The 21163-nt window shown below is 45.5% G+C and overlaps 1 protein-coding gene across 3 annotated transcripts in view; it reads right to left on the bottom strand.

The window, feature by feature from the left end:
* wwox (WW domain containing oxidoreductase) overlaps positions 1-21163 on the bottom strand; it is a 155682-nt gene that overhangs the window by 6262 nt on the left and 128257 nt on the right. The window contains exon 9 of one of the 3 annotated variants that reach the window (XM_020040428.2): positions 11145-11212. The exons of the other annotated variants lie outside the window; for them this stretch is intronic. Within the exon in view, the coding sequence (XP_019895987.2) occupies positions 11183-11212 (30 nt within the window). The 3' untranslated portion in view covers positions 11145-11182. Of the gene's footprint in view, positions 1-11144; positions 11213-21163 lie in introns of those variants that run through there. 3 annotated transcript variants of the gene reach the window in all.

Genomic DNA, 21163 nt, shown 5'->3' with positions numbered 1-21163 from the left:
GAAATTCCCCTTGGTCCTAGCATTCGGGTTAAACAAGCAGTGTGTTCAAATGTTTTCGTCTGCCTCTCTGCTTTAATAAACTTATCTCACTTTTGAATAGTGATCTCTGGTCTCCTGACCCTAATTATGAACGTGAGGACGAGACTGAGCTTTTTCTGAGAGGATGTATCATCATACGGTTGATCAATAATTCAATTAAACAGGTGCGAGAAATGAAAGGCATTTTAGGTTGAACTTTTAATGTGAATATGTGTGTCTAGTTTGTAAAAGGGAAGAGAATAGCAAATAAATGTATTGACTCATTTGACATGTTCTGTGAAATCGTTCTGATATAACTGTATTTAGATACTAAACCTGGTGTAGAAGTCAAAATTAGGGAATTGTGACCTGACCCAAAACAACATCTCATCATCTGAACAATACAGCAGAGAGATGCAGTCATTTAATCCGAACTGTGTTCTCCTCCTGCCTCCACACTAAACTCTTCCTTAACTCTAATCTCTGTTCACCACACTCTGCTCTTCCTTACCTCTAATCTGTTCACCACACTAAACTCTTCCTTAACTCTAATCTCTGTTCACCACACTCTGTTCTTCCTTACCTCTAATCTCTGTTCACCACATTCAACTCTTCCTTAACTCGAATCTCTGTTCAACACACTCTGCTCTTCCTTACCTCTAATCTCTGTTCACCACACTCTGCTCTTCCTTAGCTGTAATCTCTGTTCACCACACTCAGCTCTTCCTTACCTCTAATCTCTGTTCACCACACTAAACTCTTCCTTACCTCTAATCTCTGTTCACCACACTCTGCTCTTCCTTAGCTGTAATCTCTGTTCCCCACATTCAACTCTTCCTTACCTCTAATCTCTGTTCCCCACATTCAACTCTTCCTTACCTCTAATCTCTGTTCCCCACACTCAGCTCTTCCTTACCTCAAATCTCTGTTCCCCACATTCAACTCTTCCTTACCTCTAATCTCTGTTCCCCACATTCAACTCTTCCTTACCTCTAATCTCTGTTCACCACACTCAGCTCTTCCTTACCTCAAATCTCTGTTCCCCACATTCAACTCTTCCTTACCTCTAATCTCTGTTCCCCACATTCAACTCTTCCTTACCTCTAATCTCTGTTCACCACACTCAGCTCTTCCTTACCTCAAATCTCTGTTCCCCACATTCAACTCTTCCTTACCTCTAATCTCTGTTCCCCACACTCAGCTCTTCATCACGTCCAATCTCTGCAAGTATGTGTGTGTCTGTGTGGGTGTTTGTGGAGGCGGTGAGAACATATGCTTGTCTGGGGAACGGCGGGAGGTAAAGATGGAGAGGAGAAAACAGAGTGCGGAAGAATGGCAGTAGGTGAAGAGGAGAAAGATGAGGAGGACAGGAGGAAGAGGACATAGACGGGAGCAGGAGGAAGACAAGAAGGACAAGAGGAAGAGGAGTGGAATAGGTAACCGAGAAGAGGAGGGTGTTTAGTGAAGAGCCCTCAAGGTGGATAACAATGGCAGTGAGAAGGACTTGGGCAGGACGGGGAAACTAACTCCTTTTATCTATGAGAGCACCAGTGTGGTGATAGGTTCCAGCTAATTATTGTCCCCTAATAAAAGCAACATATGCTAAGACAATAAAAGGCCTTATTGGACAGCTCTTCATTAAAGGGGTGCTGTAAAGAGGGGAGGAGATTTTAAAAGGCCCTGTCTGAGTGGGAGAAAAGAACCACCTCAGTAGAGTTGCACCATGAGGGCATTGAGGACTGTAAAACAGCTGCATTAAATATGAACAGGACTGAAGGCTTTATGGGGCCTCCTTCTGACTCTTCTTCACTCTTGTCATTTCATCCCCCTCTTCTGTTCCACACACTCTCTCACTCTCTCTTTCTCGCTCCTCTCATCTCTCGGATAGAATTGTCTTCGGACAAGAAATCCTGAAAGCCAAAGCATCTTAACACACTGTTACAATACGATCCTTCTGTGTCTCATTGTAGTGGTGAATAAAGACTGTTCAGCTCTATTTCTGACTGGGACATTTGCATTACACAACCACAATGATCAACAATATGGTCGGGATACAGACTTATTGTTCAAATATGTATTCTGACAGACCAACAAGCAAGGGACAATATGACAGTTGTATAATGGAATATGAATTGATATTGAAATTATTCTACATCAACAATAGGGAAATCATTTGGCTATTTGGATGACAAGAATCTATTTAAATAATAGATATAATACATTCCACTTTCAAGACTAAATGTGATAGCTAAGTGTCCTCCCTCCCACCCTGCCCTCTCTCCCTCCCACCCTCCCCTCTCTCCCTCCCACCCTCCCCTCTCTCCCTCCCACCCTCCCCTCTCTCCGTCCCACCCTCCCCTCTCTCCGTCCCACCCTCCCCTCTCTCCGTCCCACCCTCCCCTCTCTCCGTCCCACCCTCCCCTCTCTCCCTCCCACCCGCCCTTTATCCCATCCTTCCTTCCTTCCTTCCCTCCAATCCTTCCTTCCTTCCCTCCCTCTCAACTTTCCCACCCACCCACCCTTCCTTCCATCCCAACCAGCAAATGGTCCCTCACCTCCCTCCCTCCCTCACCTCCCTCCTCCCTCCCTCCCTCGGTAGTTTCATGGCTGGAGGTCGTCAAAGGGATGTTCTGGTTTAAATAAGGAGGCAGCTCTGGTCCATTAAACTGCTGGTAATTATATTAATTTGGCAGGGACGTGTCATTTCCACAGGAGAGAAACTAGTGCAAGCATTACTGCACACAGCTCCGCACAGGACTACACACACACACACACACACACACACACTCACCCAAGTAAAGAAAATAGCAGCAACATTATGAGTGTCCAGAGGTCTGTTACCAGGAAAGAAGTGTGCCCTTGGTCACCACGGTTACTCAAAGCAACTTCAGTCCAGTGTGTGTGTGTGTGTGTGTGTGTGTCAAGTGAAGTGTCGTGGTGTTGGGATTAAGTGATAAGCAGAAAGCTTTGCATTTAGAGTAGCATTCACCAGAAAACACAGACACCAAAGAGTTACTGTTAAATGGTCTACCACCACTCCTCTCAGGAACACACACACACACACACAGACACACACACACGCTAAATGGAAAAGGATGTGAAAAAAGAGTGATATAAGTCCCTTCAAGTAACTGTGGTGACCAAGGACGTGTTATCCCGTGTACCAGCGTGTCTGTGTGCGCGTGTGTTTTCACACGATTCTGTGTGGGTGTAAGTTGCCAATCTTGTGTGTGTGTGCGTGTGTGTGTGTGTGTGTGTGTGTGGGTGTGTCAGTGCTGACCCCTCTCCATGCAGTTGGCCGGTTGAATGTGGTGTGAATAACTTAGTGGTGTTCAGCTCGTTCACGTAATTATACTGCTGTCAGGACCAGGCCGGTCCTCAACATTCATTTTAATAACGTTGGCCTCACAGGTCACGGACCACAGGTCACCTTTAGTGTCAGCCCAGGGGGTTCTCTCAAAGACACACACACTCTACACCTGTGACTTACATGGGCTGGCCAGAGAAGAATGGAAGAAGAGGGAAGGGGATAAGAAAGACGGGGAAAAGAAAGTGGTGAATGACAGAGGAGAGGAGAAGAGAAGGGAGGAAGGGGAGACTAAGGTATATGGTGTAGACAAAAGAGGAGGAGATGGAAGGAGGAAGACGGGTGAGTGTAAGGTAAATGGTATAGAGAAAAGAGGAGGGGGAGGACGAGGGGTGAGTATAAAGGTAAATGGTATAGAGAAAAGAGGAGGGGGAGGACGAGGGGTGAGTATAAAGGTAAATGGTATAGAGAAAAGAGGAGGGGGAGGACGAGGGGTGAGTATAAAGATAAATGGTATAGAGAAAAGAGGAGGGGGAGGACGAGGGGTGAGTATAAAGGTAAATGGTATAGAGAAAAGAGGAGGGGGAGGACGAGGGGTGAGTATAAAGGTAAATGGTATAGAGAAAAGAGGAGGGGGAGGACGAGGGGTGAGTATAAAGGTAAATGGTATAGAGAAAAGAGGAGGGGGAGGGGGAGGGGTGAGTATAAAGGTAAATGGTATAGAGAAAAGAGGAGGGGGAGGAGGGGTGAGTATAAAGGTAAATGGTATAGAGAAAAGAGGAGGGGGAGGGGGAGGGGTGAGTATAAAGGTAAATAGTATATAGAAAAGAGGAGGGTGAGGAGGGGTGAGTATAAAGGTAAATGGTATATAGAAAAGAGGAGGGGGAGGACGAGGGGTGAGTATAAAGGTAAATGGTATAGAGAAAAGAGGAGGGGGAGGAGGGGTGAGTATAAAGGTAAATGGTATAGAGAAAAGAGGAGGGGGAGGGGGAGGGGTGAGTATAAAGGTAAATAGTATATAGAAAAGAGGAGGGTGAGGAGGGGTGAGTATAAAGGTAAATGGTATATAGAAAAGAGGAGGGGGAGGAGGGGTGAGTATAAAGGTAAATGTTATAGAGAAAAGAGGAGGAGGGGGAGGAGGGTTGAATATGAGGTTAATGGTATAGAGAAAAAAGGAGGAGCAGGGGTGAGACTAAGGTATATGGTATAGAGAAAAGAGGAGGAGCAGGGGTGAGATTAAGGTAAATGGTATAGAGAAAAGAGGAGGAGCAGGGGTGAGACTAAGGTAAATGGTATAGAGAAAAGAGGAGGAGCAGGGGTGAGACTAAGGTAAATGGTATAGAGAAAAGAGGAGGAGCAGGGGTGAGACTAAGGTAAATGGTATAGAGAAAAGAGGAGGAGCAGGGGTGAGACTAAGGTAAATGGTATAGAGAAAAGAGGAGGGGGGGGAGAAGAAACTGAGAGTGTTCTTCGTGGCCAGATGGCTGTGTGTAGTCTCATTTGTCCTGCTGCTAACACTGACCTTTGGACGTGTGTGTGTGTGTGTGTGTGTGTGTGTGTGTTCATCCATACTCATGTGTATTGCTACTGTAATTTACAAAGTGATAATAAGTCAGTTGTCATAGGATGACATTCTAGCTGTCATGTCTGCATAGAACTATCTGAAGGTTTTCTACCTGAACCTTACTCTTCCCAAATCACATCCTCTGTCATCCAGTCCATCATCCAGTCCATTCAATCACATTGACAGTTAACCCTCCACGTGATCACATGACATTGATGCCTAGTTGACTGTATGATTGGCTATTTAAACTTAAAAACAAATGCATTCTATGAGGAGACAAGAAGACAACATGCAATATTGGCGTGGCCTTGGTGAGGTAGTCACTGTTACCACGGTGATAATGTTAATTAGCTCCTGTAGTGAATGGCCACCTCCTGCCACTGTGGTTGGTTAACGTCAGGTGTGCCGGGTCACAACGACGGCTCCATCTTTCACCTTTTTTCTAAACTTTCAATAGTGAGGAAAATACCAGCTGGCTGTTGAGGAACCCAATATGAATACGCTATATTGACACTGGCTTTACGATCAAGTCAAGCATGCAGACCTTTACAAGTTCTCTGTGTCTGTCTCTGTGTCCATAACTGTCGTTGTGTCCATGTCTGTCTCTGTGTCCATGCCTGTCTCTGTGTCCATCTCCATGTCCATGTCTGTCTCTGTGTCCACCTCTATGTCCATGTCTGTCTCTGTGTCCATGTCTGTCTCTGTGTCCATGTCCATGTCCAGGTCTGACTCTGTGCCTGTGTCCGTCTCTGTGTCCATGTCTGTCGCTGTGCCTGTGTCCATGTCCGTCTCTGTGTCCATGTCTGTCTCTGTGTCTGTCGCAGTGCCTGTGTCTGTCTCTGTGTCCGTCTCTGTCTCTGTGTCTGTTGCTGTGCCTGTGTCCGTCTCTGTGTCCATATCTGTCTCTGTGCCTGTGTCCGTCTCTGTGTCCCTGCCTGTCTCTGTGTCTGTCGCTGTGCCTGTGTCCGTCTCTGTGTCCATGTCTGTCTCTGTGTCCATGTCTGTCTCTGTGTCCCTGCCTGTCTCTGTGTCTGTCGCAGTGCCTGTGTCTGTCTCTGTGTCCGTCTCTGTCTCTGTGTCTGTCGGTGTGCCTGTGTCCGTCTCTGTGTCCATATCTGTCTCTGTGCCTGTGTCCGTCTCTGTGTCCATGTCTGTCTCTGTGTCCCGGCCTGTCTCTGTGTCCCTGCCTGTCTCTGTGTCTGTTGCTGTGCCTGTGTCCGTCTCTGTGTCCATGTCTGTGTCTGTGTCCGTCTATGTGTCCATGTCTGTCTCTGTCGCTGTGCCTGTGTCCATATCTGTCTCTGTGCCTGTGTCCGTCTCTGTGTCCATGTCTGTCTCTGTGTCCGTCTCTGTGTCCATGTCTGTCTCTGTGTCTCTCTCTGTGTCCATGTCTGTCTCTGTGTCCATGTCTGTCTCTGTGTCTGTCGCTGTGCCTGTGTCCATCTCTGTGTCCATATCTGTCTCTGTGCCTGTGTCCGTCTCTGTGTCCATGTCTGTCTCTGTGTCCATGTCTGTCTCTGTGTCTCTCTCTGTGTCCATATCTGTCTCTGTATCCATGTCTGTCTCGGTGTCCGTCTCTGTGTCCATGTCTGTCTCTGTGTCCGTCTCTGTGTCCATGTCTGTCTCTGTGTCTGTCGCTGTGCCTGTGTCCATCTCTGTGTCTGTGCTTATCTCGTCCCCCTCCTCCCTCCCTGCTTTAAGCCAGTAGAAGTGTGTACCCTTGTGGTCGGGGGTGACTTTGCCAGCCTGTGTAATGGTTACAGCAGCACGCTTTGTTAGCTGCAGGTAATTTATGACAAGACTGTGCTGATGGGCTGATACGATCGGCTGCTCCCACTGTCTTCCTTAACACACACGGACACACACACACACACTACTGTACTCCTTCAGAACGCAAGACCCGCTCCGTCTAACAGAACACACAACCACAAGAGAAAGAAAAGCTAGGGAACGAGAGACGGGTGGAGTTACAGTTGTGTTGAGTCGCCCCCCCCCCCCGCCCCCACCCCTCCCTCGTTTCCTCCCCCTGTCCCCCTCCCTCACTCAGCAGGCAGGGTATTTCATTAGAGTGACAGTCCATTCATCTGCACCCAGCAGCAGGAATATTCAGCTAATTACAGGATTCATATTTTTAACACCTTATTGGTTTATTCCACGGTGTGAGGGCGTGCGTGGGTGCGTTTACGTGTGTGTGTGTTTGTGTGTTAATGTGAGCGTGTGTGTCTGTGTGTGCGCGTGTGTGCGTGTGTCTGTGGGTGTGCTTAAAATTATACAAATGTCAGTGAGCTAAAGCTGTTCTTCATAGAATTGTGGGGCAGATAGTTCCACAACAATGTGACAAACTGATTAACATCTACAGGAAGCGTGTCATTGGACCCAGCCAGTTGCTGAATTTAAGGAGGAAAACTCAGGAGGGCACTGTCGGGAAAACAAGGATCATTAAATAAATGGAGTATCCGAATCGGATTTCATTTATTCACTCAGGTTCCCTTTATTTAATATCAGTTATAGGTTAAAGATCGGAAAACATTCAGCGACAAAAACAGAATCAGAGGGGGTGAATGCTTTGCCATACCACTGCGGTACAACAGGACCCACTAAGCAGTAGTACCACTTCCCTTACACTGCATCACAGGTCAGTGTTGCTTTGTAGTCCATTTTGACTCCATTTGAGCTGTGACAAATGGACAATTTTCCATTTGAAACTTTGTTCAAACAACCTGTCATTAGACTTCAGGTTAGAGTCTCTGTGTAGAACTTATTAGGAAATACCTGGTTAAACAATAGACAATGTAAAATGACATGATGTTTCAATTAAGAAAGACAGGCCCCCACACCAAACGGGGCAGGGTTGAGAGGTCATTCGTGAGCGGGACGAGGAAAGAATGTAATACCTAACTTAATAGGCTCCTTCTAACTTAAATATGCAACCTAGCAAATATATTGTCTATGTGCTTGTTCAGAACCAAAATAATTGTGTTCTTGGCCAATCATCAGCACTGCTGTGTAAACTCCAGGCCCACATATACAGATTGGACCTGTTTATATTACACTGCTCAAAAAATTAAAGGAACATGTAATTGTCACAGTATAACACCAAGTCGATAAAACGTCAGGGATATAAATCTGTCCAGTTAGGAAGCATAAGCAAAAAATGCGAATCAATGTCACCTATTTTGGTGCAAATTAAAGTGACAACAGGCAAAAGCAAGACAACCCCTAAAAGGGAATGGTTTTGCATGTGGTGGCCACAGACAAGTGCTCTCGCCTTATCCTTCCTGACTGATTATTCTCTACTTAAGCATTTTGCTAGTGTCCTTGTCACTACTGGAAGCATGAGGCGGTACCTACAGCCCATTCAGGTTGCACAGGTAGTCCAGCTCCTCCAGGATGGCACATTCAGAAGGTTTGCTGTGTCTCCCAATACAGTCTCTAGAGCATGGAGGAGAAACCAAGAGATGGGCCATTACATGAGGAGAGCTGGACAGGGCCATAGAAGGGCATCAACCCAGCAGCAGGACCAGTATCTGCTCCTTTATGTAAATAGAAACAGGATGAGAACTGCGAGAGCTCTACACAATGACCTCCATCGGGATACTGGTGTGCATGTTTCTGACCAAACTGTCAGAAACAGACTCCATGAGGGTGGCATGAAGGCCTGACATCCCCTACTGGGACCTGTGCTCACAGCCCAGCACCATGCAGCTCGACTGGCATTCACCAGAGAAGCCCAGAAATTGCAGGTCCTTCATTGGCACCCTGTTCTCGTAGATGAGAGCAGGTTCACACTGAGAACACATGACAGAGGTGAAAGAGTCTGGAGGCGCCGCGGGGAACGCTATGCTGCCTGCAACATCATCCTGTATGACTGGTTTGGCAGTGGGTCAGTGATGGTCTGGGGAGGCATAACCTTGGAGGGTCGCACAGACCTCCATGTGCTTGCCATCGGTACCCTGACTGCTGTTAGGTGCCGGGATGAAATCCTCAGACCCATCGTCAGAACTTATGCTGGTGAGGTGAGCCCTGGGCCTCATGTGGCCCAGTGTTTAGGCAGTTCCTGGATGATGAAGGCATTCATTCCATTGCATGGACCTCAACTACCCCAGACCTGAATCCAACTGAGAACCTCTGGGACGTTATGTATTGGTGCATCCAACGCTGCCAACAGCATCACAGACTGTACAGGAGCTCCCTGATGCCCTGATCCAGGTCTGGGAGTAGATCCCCCAGGACACCATGTACCGTCTCATCAGGAGCATGCCCAGACGTTGTTGGGAGTGCATAGAGGCACGTGGGGGCCACACACACAAGTTAGTCACATTATGAGTTGCCGTGATGAAATTCACACAAGTTGGAACAGCCTGTGATTTCCATTGTTAACTGTGAGTTTGAATCCAGCCCTCAATTGGTTGGTGATTTTGGTTTCCATTGACCGTTGTTATGTCATTTTGTTGTCAACGAAACACGCAATGTTCAGTAAAGAATTTCATCTTTTATATATTTCGCTCATCAAGATCGGATGTGTGAATTAAGTGTTCCCTTCATTTTTTTGAGCAGCGTACATAGAATATATGAATACAGTTTAGTTATCTACAAAAGACACATCTTCGCCAGAACATAAGGCTATACAATTTTCAGGATCGTTTTCATACATCTATGAATATGAAAAACTGCACTCAACTCCCTACTTCCCTACAAACACACCTGTGATCCTGAGTCAGACTAGTGACTGCAATAAATCCTGTGCAATGAGAGCTGTATTCCATTTGTGGGCAGGAGAGGCCTGGCGAGAGCAGGAAGTGTGTCCTGTTCAACTGTCTAACGGTTGAGAAGAGACCAGGATAGAGACATTAAGAAGGAGATTAGCAGCACTGCCCATCTGCCAAGTGAAGACAAAGCGGCAACACCCACACCATGTTTCCGATGATGTGAAGTCAAAAAGGTCAAGTAAAGGTTAAGCTGACAAACGTAGAGAATAATAGACGAGGCATCACCCGCAGTAGAATAGAGGCTTGTTTTATTCAAAGACCAAGGACTCCAATTACAGTCTAAACACACATCATGTGTGGCCCATGGCTCGCCTTCCCCTCACAGCCTCTGAATGAAAACATATCTTACACGGCTCTCAGTCCACCTCTGTATACATGGCACCTGCATACTGCGGGAGGGACACAGTGGCCTTATAAAGAATGAGCAGGTATACAAGTAGTTGTGGAGGGGAGCAAGCCTGGCTAAATAACATTGTAACATATGGAGGTTGTTTAATAGGGTCTGAGAGTCAGAGGTGTGGGAACTATGTCCCTATGGGGCTCTCTCTGAGAAAACAGGTTGCTGTGTGTGTGTGTGTGTGTGTGTGTGTGTGTGTGTGTGTGTGTGTGTGTGTGTGTGTGTGTGTGTGTGTGTGAGTGGGTCCTTAGAAGACCATTAGGGTTCATAATGCAGCCCACCTCATCCCCTCAGGCCCAGTTTGACATCTACTGCTCAGGTTCAGGATGTTCTATATTCAGCCTCTTCCAGCCTATTGCCTGGTTCTCTGTTCTGTATTCAGCCTCTTCCAGCCTATTGCCTGGTTCTCTGTTCTATATTCAGCCTCTTCCAGCCTATTGCCTGGTTCTCTGTTCTATATTCAGCCTCTTCCAGCCTATTGCCTGGTTCTCTGTTCTATATTCAGCCTCTTCCAGCCTATTGCCTGGTTCTATGTTCTATATTCAGCCTCTTCCAGCCTATTGCCTGGTTCTATGTTCTATATTCAGCCTCTTCCAGCCTATTGCCTGGTTCTCGATTCTATATTCAGCCTCTTCCAGCCTATTGCCTGGTTCTATGTTCTATATTCAGCCTCTTCCAGCCTATTGCTCTGTTCTATGTTCTATATTCAGACTCTTCCAGCCTATTGCTCTGTTCTATGTTCTATATTCACACTCTTCCATCCTATTGCCTGGTTCTATATTTTTCTCCTCTGTCTTTCTGTCTTTCTCTCACACACACGCATGCACACACACACACACACACACACACACACACAGGTCATCGCTCAGTTACCTTGAACTTTCACCCTGCGACTAGGAGCAGGTAAACTATCAGTCAGACTCACATACACACAATCAAACCCACCCACAACCCAGCCCAGCATGCTTCTCTCCCTGTGATAGGGGTCAAAGGTTAGAGCAAACCCCCTGCTCCCCTTACATGCTGAAACCCAGCAGGAGAGGGAGGACAGAGAGATCTATTGTGCTGTCACACACTGTTAGTGGGACCCTCTGGTGTGCTGTGTGATTTCAGGAGGTTTCCTTTGTTTAGTGCATTGCACGGAAGACGACTTCTATCTGAAAAGAGGAGAGACAGGAGTTTGTATCACCCCCTCATAATCCAGGAGAAAGCTTGATTCCGAGTGCCCTCTTGATCAGAGAGCAGCACCACTCTCAATGCCAAAAAGCAAAATCACAATTTTAAATGAAAGAAATCAGCAAAATCGCCAGCCACAGTCATGCACCTTAGGTCTGCCTATGACCAACGCACAGAGAATGTATTAAGATCATTACTGCAACAACTGATCAATAACACTGTGTCGAAAAATAAACAGTTGGCAACAAATTCCATTGGAAAGTACATGACTAAGAATTGTATAGAATTCTATTGTCTTTTGAATTGACTTGAGTAACGGAATCTTTTTTATTTTTTATTATTTTTAGCTTAATCAATTAATTCAAATACTAATCAACAGCTAATTGGAGTATCAAAAGAGCTGTTACATAGAGCATGGACACCTGGGTGATGTCAGTGAAAAACCTATCCGTTGGCTCTATATCTCTGTTGTGTGTATGTGAGTGAAGATAAAACCCACAAACACCACAGAGAGGAGAGGACATGTTCTTCTTCTCTCTCTCTGTCTGGTAGTGCAAAGGTTGAGAGGTCAGTCTGGGCTTGGGGAGCTGTCAGCTTCCTGCTCCTGTCTGCTAGCTGACAGGCTGGGGTTAAAGGTCAGGGGTAAAGAGTATGAGGCGAGAGGTCAGGACCTGACCTAAACACACACAGCGTCAGTCCAGGGCCGGGCCCTCTCACAGCAAACTGTCATTCCATCAAACAGCATATTTGTATGTAAGTGTCTGTCCGTGTGTGTGCAATTTGACGTTTCAACACTTCATAGTAAATCCTTATTTGACTTGCCTGGTTAAATAAAGGTTAAATAAATAAGACCATAAACACAGCAATAATCTATTAGCCTGCAATGACTTATCATGATTCCATTAAAAAAATCCACATAGAGCCAAGGTCACTCTGGGTCACAATAAAACCATGGTCTGTTATTATGAGCCAGCCCTCTTAGAGCTCCTTGTGACTGATCCACTATACAGAGTTGTTATTCCTGAGAATAAAGACAGAGTTAAGAGCAGGAACAAGTATCCCCACAGTGCAGCGCCTTAGAGTAACTGATGTATAAATATGACACATGGGACTATGACCAATCAGGCCCAAGTTACTCGTCCCATGTCAAAGTGTTCTGTGTCAGGTGCCAGAGCCAAACGGGCACTGGTGCATGCAGATTGCTATATCATATGCTCTGCCGTATCAAAAGCTGCCTTAGCAAAAACTGGTGACAAAATTGCTTATTAGTACTACAGACAGCAGTATTACATGCAGACTAGTGTAATAATGTGAGAGTGAGAGAAAGAAAGAATTGTACCCTCATTTTCCTGTTATAATGATACATAGACTACACATCAGTCTTCCAGCATTTCCTTGGTGGAAAAACTGAATGAATTAAAAACAGCTTTTGAATCAGCCTTTCTAACCCTTTTTTTGCTGTTATTAACACTTTATCAACTCTAAATAATGCCCAGAATCATGGCTTTCTTTCATTGATGGTTAATATTCAGAACTTTATTCATCCTAGTTCTTCTGTCACAAACGGCGATGGTGTGTAATAAATGTCCTGAAAACAACATTGAATGAAAACTCCATAAGAACATCTGTTGGCCTGCATATGGGAGGGATTTCAGCTGTTGACTAATACAAGCATAGTAAAGGCTTTCATTTCTATGGTGACTTTGGCACCAAAGCTATCAATATACTTACACCTCCAATTGCATTACTGAGTCACGATACACAGAATTCAGAAAATCGGAACATATTGTAACTGCCCTGAAGTATTGAAATAATACTGTATGGTGAGGTCCATGACAATTTCAGCCCTAAAAGAGAGAAGTATTCCAAAAGCCTCTCATAATTTCTGTAATTGCTCAGCTCATGCCAAGGCTTAGGATTTCCCTTGGCTTGGCAGACACAGAAACACACTGGAAAAAGATGAGAGACGGACACAGAAACACACTGGAACATGAGGAGAGACAGACACACACTGAATGAAGAGGGGAGACATACACAGAAACACACTGGGAGAAGAGGATAGACCAACACAAAAACACACTGGAATAAGAGGAAAGACATACACAGAAACACACTGAATGAAGAGGAGAGACATACACAGAAACACACTGGGAGAAGAGGAGAGACATACACAGAAACACACTGTGAGAAGAGGAGAGAGACACAGAAACACACTGGGAGAAGAGGAGAGACAGACAGAAACACACTGGAAGAAGAGGAGAGACATACACAGAAACACACTGGAAGAAGAGGAGAGACAGACACAGAAACACACTGGGAGAAGAGGAGAGACATACACAGAAACACACTGGAAGAAGAGGAGAGACAGACACACACTGAATGAAGAGGAGAGACATACACAAAAACACACTGGGAGAAGAGGAGAGACATACACAGAAACACACTGGGAGAAGAGGAGAGAGACACAGAAACACTGGGAGAAGAGGAGAGACAGACAGAAACACACTGGAAGAAGAGGAGAGACAGACAGAAACACACTGGAAGAAGAGGAGAGACAGACAGAAACACACTGGAAGAAGAGGAGAGACAGACACAGAAACACACTGGGAGAAGAGGAGAGACATACACAGAAACACACTGGGAGAAGAGGAGAGACATACACAGAAACACACTGGGAGAAGAGGAGAGACAGACACAGAAACACACTGGAAGAAGAGGAGAGACAGACACAGAAACACACTGTAAGTGGAGGAGAGACAGACACAGAAACACACTGGGAGAAGAGGAGAGACAGACAGAAACACACTGGGAGAAGAGGAGAGACAGACACAGAAACCCACTGTAAGTGGAGGAGAGACAGACACAGAAACACACTGGGAGAAGAGGAGAGACAGACAGAAACACACTGGGAGAAGAGGAGAGACAGACACAGAAACCCACTGTAAGTGGAGGAGAGACATACCAGAACACTGGCAGAGGAGACTCCTTTCCTATCACCTCCAATACCCTCCCTTTTCCTTTCCTCTCCAAACTGGGTTAAAAGTACTTTTCATTACCCACACAGCGGATATAGCACTTAAAAATCACCCTGTTATAATTTTTCATCCAGTAAACAGAATGCACACACACACACACTCCAACATAATTACCACACAAGATGGAAATGGAGACTGCTGATTTACAGCTGGTGTGTTTGCATTTGTGTGTATTTGTGTGTATTTGTGTGTATTTGTGTGGCGCGTTTGGTCTGTGTGTGCGCTGTATGTTGTGTGTGTGTGTGTTGTGGTCTGTCTGTGTGTGCGCTGTATGTTGTGTATTCGGTGTGTGTTGTGTATTCGGTGTGTGTTGAGAGTGTATTTGAAAATCGCCTGCCTGCCTGCTTTTAATTGATATTAAAAGCTCTGCATAAACGGCTATTTAAATGACTGTCAAAGGGAGAGAGAGATCCCTCCTATGATATTTAAGAAACAGAGTGAAGAGTGTTCACAGGACCATTCAATGTAAGAGTTCACCAGGACCATTCACCTTTTAGAGTTCACCAGAACCATTTACTGTAAGAGTTCACCAGAACCATTTACTGTAAGTGTTCACCAGGACCATTTACTGTAAGAGTTCAAAAGGACAATTCACAGTAAGAATTCACAGGACCAATCACTGTAAGAGTTCACAGGACCATTCACTATAAGAGTTCACCAGGACCATTCACTGTAAGAGTTCACAGGACCATTCACTGTAAGAGTTCACAGGACCATTCACTGTAAGAGTTCACAGGACCATTCACTGTAAGAGTTCACAGGACCATTCACTTCAAGTGTTGAAGGGGACCGGGGGGGGGGGGGGGGTTTAAGTGAGTACATGTTTAAAACACTCTCCCTGCTCCCCATGTCACCCGAGGCATTTATCACTGTGACGACGCCTTCACACACACACAAACACTCACAGAGAGCCCCTTCCATCCCCAGTATCACCCCAGTGAGGCAATGTGTTGGGCTGTCAGAGGAACGGGTGTGTGTAATTATGCCTGCAGATAAAGTAGGGACCGCCACGGGTCCTGTGTGATTAACTGGGAGGCTGTTTGATCACATTTGACTAATTTGTGGCATAAATCTTCAGCATGCGGTTCTCACTGGAGACCATTAGCCCCCAGACTGGCACACACACACACTCATAGCCAAGCTTTAACCAGAAAAGAGACTTGATGAAACTGTGTGAGAGGCTATGTGAGGAGTGGAAAATAGAAGACAGGGAGAGAGAAACGGAAGGAGGGAGGGAGGCTGGCTGTGATGCGCATGAGAGGAGTATAAGAGCCAAGCAGAAAAGTGCACGGCCTAATTCTGACACGGGGGAGAGAGAGAGAGAGAGAGAGAGAGAACAGGACAATAGCTGTGATGCCGAACAAAGCGAACTCCACTGGTCATTTGTAAACATGTAACGACACAGGACAGGTGTGTGAGCATATGTACGAGTGAGAAGGGGGGGAGTCGAAAGGGAGGGGAGGAGGAGAGTGGGGAGAGCATCTAATTTGTTTTTATTGTGCCCTGTGCCAAACAAATAAAACAGCCACACGGGTAAAGGAGGTGCAGCTCTGTTCAGCATGTGATAGCAAGACCTGCAGCTGTTTGAGCAAAGAGTCTCCGCTTCATCATTTCACCTGACCACCATCCTAAACACACAGGCACCATGTGCAAAAGAAAAATGCCCCCATCCCTCCTGTTTATTGGACAACTCTCAAAACCTTTTCGGTGGTATGACTAAGTACAACGTGAATGAAGAGGAGACGACTGTAATAACAATGAGAACAAAGAGCATAAGCGACTGGAACAATAGAACATAGAAACGAATATAGACTAACTTAAACTTAAATACACTGAACACTTTAATGCCCATGTGGGCTGTTTACACCATCGTAAAGGGTTTCATATTATCCTTGGTGAAATTGTGCTGCTGCTGATAGACAAAAAAGGGGATGAGAGCGACTAGAGTGGCGTCCTCTGTAAGCCCTGTCGTCGGTGTACAGTGGGGGCACTCCAGTGAAGAAGACTGGAATTGATTCCTCCCGGTTCACATGTCACATTCTGTCGTTCAAGTAGTCAGGGATCCTACTGAGATGGGCCGGCCAGGTAGCCCAGGGTTTTCGTCAACACCAGAGTGAGCGCGACATGTTTGCAGTCTCTCAGGCACGACACCTTTTGTTCTTGGTTTTCCACGTACAAATTTCAGACAGGATTAATACATATAACCCCTAAAAAATGCCCATGAATAATTTCCTGTTGTGGTAATATTATTCTTTTTTTTTGCTATAATAAACTGTCTCAAATGAAGATCATGAAAGTGGATATGGCTGGGCTGTCATTAAGCAGTCAAACTACCAGACTACCAGGCTTCTACAACCGCATCCATATCCTTGATGTGAAACTGCCACATAAACAACTCTACAGTCTAATGGGGACATTACACTTGCAGATTAAGTTAGTAAGGCCTGACTGTGTGTTTGATGTTGTGTGTGTGTGCGAGAGTATTTGACTGGGCAGGCTAAGAGCAAGGGCATGGTGAGTGGAGCCAGCGGGCCCTGAGCACAGCAGAGGAGCCATACTTTCATGGTCCGTTTCTATTTAACTGTGGGAGTGACAGGGAACATGGTGCCATTAACACGTCCCAGAGGCCTGGAGCAGAGGAAATGGACAGATAAAAACCTCCCTGGGGAGAGAAGGACAGGGGCTTAGAGAGAGACTAGGAGAATTTAACCCAAGGACCTGCTGTTTGGGAACAGGCACCTTTCCACCACTCTCAGCCTACCCCCAACTTCACAACCTTGTCTATCTGGAACAAAAGCAGGATTTATCTAGCATGACTTACTCACCCTGCCTCAGATCAGTCTCTCCCTCCTCTCTCTCTCTCTCACCATCTCCCTGTGTGTGTGCATTCGTGCATGCGTGTGCGTGTGTGTGATGTGTGTGTTGCAGTGACCTCTGGAGGGTGATCGCCTCATAAAGGGTCTGATCCTCTGGCTCCAATCGGTACAGCGCTAGTAAGCATATCACCAAACTGTAGTGAATCCAGTCCAGAGAGTTAGCCACAGTCAGTTAGCATATCACCAAACTGTATTGAATCCAGTCCAGAGAGTTAGCCACAGTCAGTTAGCATATCACCAAACTGTATTGAATCCAGTCCAGAGAGTTAGCCACATTCAGTTAGCATATCACCAAACTGTATTGAATCCAGTCCAGAGAGTTAGCCACATTCAGTTAGCATATCACCAAACTGTAGTCAATCCAGTCCAGAGAGTTGGCCACGGTCAGTTAGCAGAGCTGCTGGTTGTGCTTTTAGCTGTTGGCTAAGTGTTTGTCAGGATGCGTGACACATAGGCCCATTGACTGGCAGAAGACCCAACAAGCCAGGATAGGAGAGCCAGAGCCAGGGAATATAACCCCACTCAACAGTGGAGAGGAAGAGAGGGAGAGAGAGGCAGAAAGGAAGACAGACAGAAGATTGAGAGAAAGGGAGGTGAGTTCCAGCTAAGACTGGGCATGGAATGAAAGGGGTCAACAATATCGGATGAGTGGAGATGGAGAGATGGAGAGATGGGAGTATGATTCTAAAACATGCAGAACAAAAATAAAATAAACTTAAACAGATAATGGTTGTCAAGTACAATAGAGAGTCAAATCTGCTCATCACACTCTGCTGGCCTCAATACAGGGGCATACACTGAATACCCTGCTATCCCTGCTCCTCTGCTACTTTTATTCCCTCCTTTTCTCTCCCTCCTGTTTTGTAATGTTCCCCCCCATTCCTCCTTTCCTACATATCTCTGCCAGGACCAATCAGGTTCAAAACTTTACATGCTCTCTAGTGCCTTATTAGCATCCCAGAGGCGAACCACCAGTCACAGCTGTTTCAAAGGACCTGCTAGTCCAATCAGATTCCTCATCTCTGAGGCCTTATCGCCGCAGACAACCAGCTTCTCGGGCTACCACTTCACACAACATCAGGGCCATGCTGGTTGCGATGAATCCCGACAGGCATACCAGCACACACACACACACAGACAGGTGCACACACACACACACACATGCAGGTGCACACAAACACACACACAAGTTATGGGTTAAGACAGCTCGTCAGAGAATAGTAAGGATCAGAGGGCATGTCCCTAGCATGGTCCTGTATGAGAAGTGACAGTCAGTGAATCGGTTAGCTCTATACTGACTTCCTCAGTTCCATCTCCTGTCTGGATAAACTTACTGTAAATACTAGTTGAATATCACAGATCTCATTAGGTACATTTCAATTAATTTAAAGGGGTAGGAGTAATTATTATTCTTTACTTTGCTACTATTACATGGCTTAAGATACAAATACCTTTCAAACTTGTAAAAAGTGTAGAAAGGAATCATTTGAGTTGCTTATTTCAGTGTATTTATTGTCCATCTTCATCCACGTTCATGGTATTTTTGTGTGTTATAAATGTCCCTTGCTTTACTACATCACTTCACACATCTCAGTGTGACTATTTAAGGTACTAATGCAACTTTGGCCCTACTTGGACAAAATCCCAATATTGTTAACATGTTAGTTCAAAATGTTATTCGTATCAGAACAGAAATAACTCCCTCCTTCTTCTCAATATTCCTTCATTCGTCATTCAAATCAATATTCCTTCCTTCGTCATTCAAATCAGACACATCTTGTATAAATTGAGTACTTGAGGAATTGTTACTGTTGTAAAAACAGTTCCTTTACTATCAACCTAAACTGAAACATTTCTTTACATTATTATTTTATATTACACATATTTTCTCAGACTGGAATGTTTGTGCTATGATTTCCCATCCCCCCGCCCCATGGCAGTTTCCCCGCATAAAACTTTTAAGAAAGTAAAAATCCTTTCTGCTTAAGGTTGGTGACGTTAAAATAAAAGATAACAGTTATTACAAATACACAAACTTTCTTTAAATATTCATGTTGTTTGTTTTGTGTTGTTCCTTTTAATATACTGTCTGTATGTCACATGCCTTTGAACTTTGTTGTCATTTTAAAACACAACTGGCAAAAAAAAAATGCATGCACTCTTTATTGAAGTCACTTGTCTTTCAGAAACATAAAAAAGCCACATGTAGAAGCAGCAATCTGTACAAGTTCCATTGATTTATATACAATGTCAATGTGAGTGATTCATCTCTACATGCTATTGATTGCAGAAGGACAAGCTTATCAATTTAATTCTGGAGTGACTGCTTGGTAAATGCTGGTGTGTGTGTGTGTGTTTTTTTTGGATACTAATTTACCAAAGTTATCTGAACACAAATGTAGGGGCACATTTTTATATGTTTTTCTTTAACAACCTATCACTGCTTGTATAAGAATGTTGATTTTGGTTTTATCAGTGGGCAGGGAGCGGCACTGTGTTTGAGCAGTAGTGTTACCCCTAGACCACAGTATCAGATCCCCTCAACATGTTTGACAAAAAGTTTAAATGTTTTCACATCCTGCCTTGATTTCAATAATTACCCATTTCTTCACAAATAAGCTGGAAGTGGAGAAAAAAGTTTTGATTTGTAACAAAAAGACCACGAAAAAACATCTGAAAACCTACAAAATAATTAATAAACTAATTTGTTTAATTCGGTCTCTGGGAGTTGTTCCTTTGACATCCTTATATGAACTTACGTCTGCATGACCCTCTCTTGTACACACACACACATGTTTTTCATTGGGGTGGTACATGACACTGCTCCAGAGGCGTGAGGGACATGATGGTACAAGTGGAGAATAGGGTCACAGCTTGTTTGTCATTGTGGAGAATCCCAGAGAGACAATACTCTCATCCATCTCTCTCTTTCTCTCTCTCTCTCATCCTTCTCTCTCCCAAATCCCATAGAGACTGCACTCTCATTCGTCTCTATCTCACATCGTACTCTCTCTCCCTCTTGAATCCCACAGAGAATACACTCGCATCAATCTCTCTATATTCTGCCCTCCCTCTCAACTTCCCATCAACCCCATCCAAAATCCCTGTTCCCTTTTGTGCACCTGCACCTCTGCCTCTTCTCTTCTTTCCCCAGTCTCAGTCTCTGCCTGTGTCACGACTGGATACCTGCCTGTGTCACGACTGGATACCTGCCTGTGTCACGACTGGATACCTGCCTGTGTCACGACTGGATACCTGCCTGTGTCACGACTGGACACCTGCCTGTGTCACGACTGGATACCTGCCTGTGTTACGACTGGACACCTGCCTGTGTCACGACTGGATACCTGCCTGTGTCACGACTGGACACCTGCCTGTGTCACGACTGGACACCTGCCTGTGTCACGACTGGACACCTGCCTGTGTCACGACTGGACACCTGCCTGTGTCACGACTGGTAATTGAACACAGGACTCACCAGCCTGTGCTATGACTGGTTCTTGAACATAACCTTCATAACATACACATCCATCCTCCTCCTCCATACACATCCATCCTCCTCCTCCATACACATCCATCCTCCTCTTTTCTTTCCATGTAATTAAGACTGGTGTGACTGGATTTCCATCGGTTTTCTCCTCCAGACAAATGCAGGCCTCCCCTTCCCCTTCTCAGCTCAGCAGAGCTCTGTAGTACATGACTGTCTGACCTGGTCTTTGTCTCTGTCTGGACACACCATTAGACCTCCAGGAGCATGTCACAGAGGTGAGACAGGGAGGGGAGAAGGTGAGACAGGCAAGCAGACAGAGAAGCAGGCAGACAGGGAGGGATGAGAAATCTATATCTGCTCTCTAAGCTCACTGTTACACAGTATAGTAGCAACGGATCTATCCTGTGTGTGTGTGTGCATGTGTGTGCATGTGTGTGTGTGTGTGTGTGCGCGCGTGTGTGCGCGAGTGTTTGTATGATAAGGCTGTACAGTAGTGGTCCTGAGAGAGAGCTGAGGGCCCTGCTCTGCTGA

The sequence above is a fragment of the Esox lucius genome, chromosome 19 (genome assembly GCF_011004845.1).
Source record: "Esox lucius isolate fEsoLuc1 chromosome 19, fEsoLuc1.pri, whole genome shotgun sequence".
Lineage (NCBI taxonomy): Eukaryota > Metazoa > Chordata > Actinopteri > Esociformes > Esocidae > Esox > Esox lucius.
This window is presented reverse-complemented; position numbering and strand designations above follow the sequence as displayed.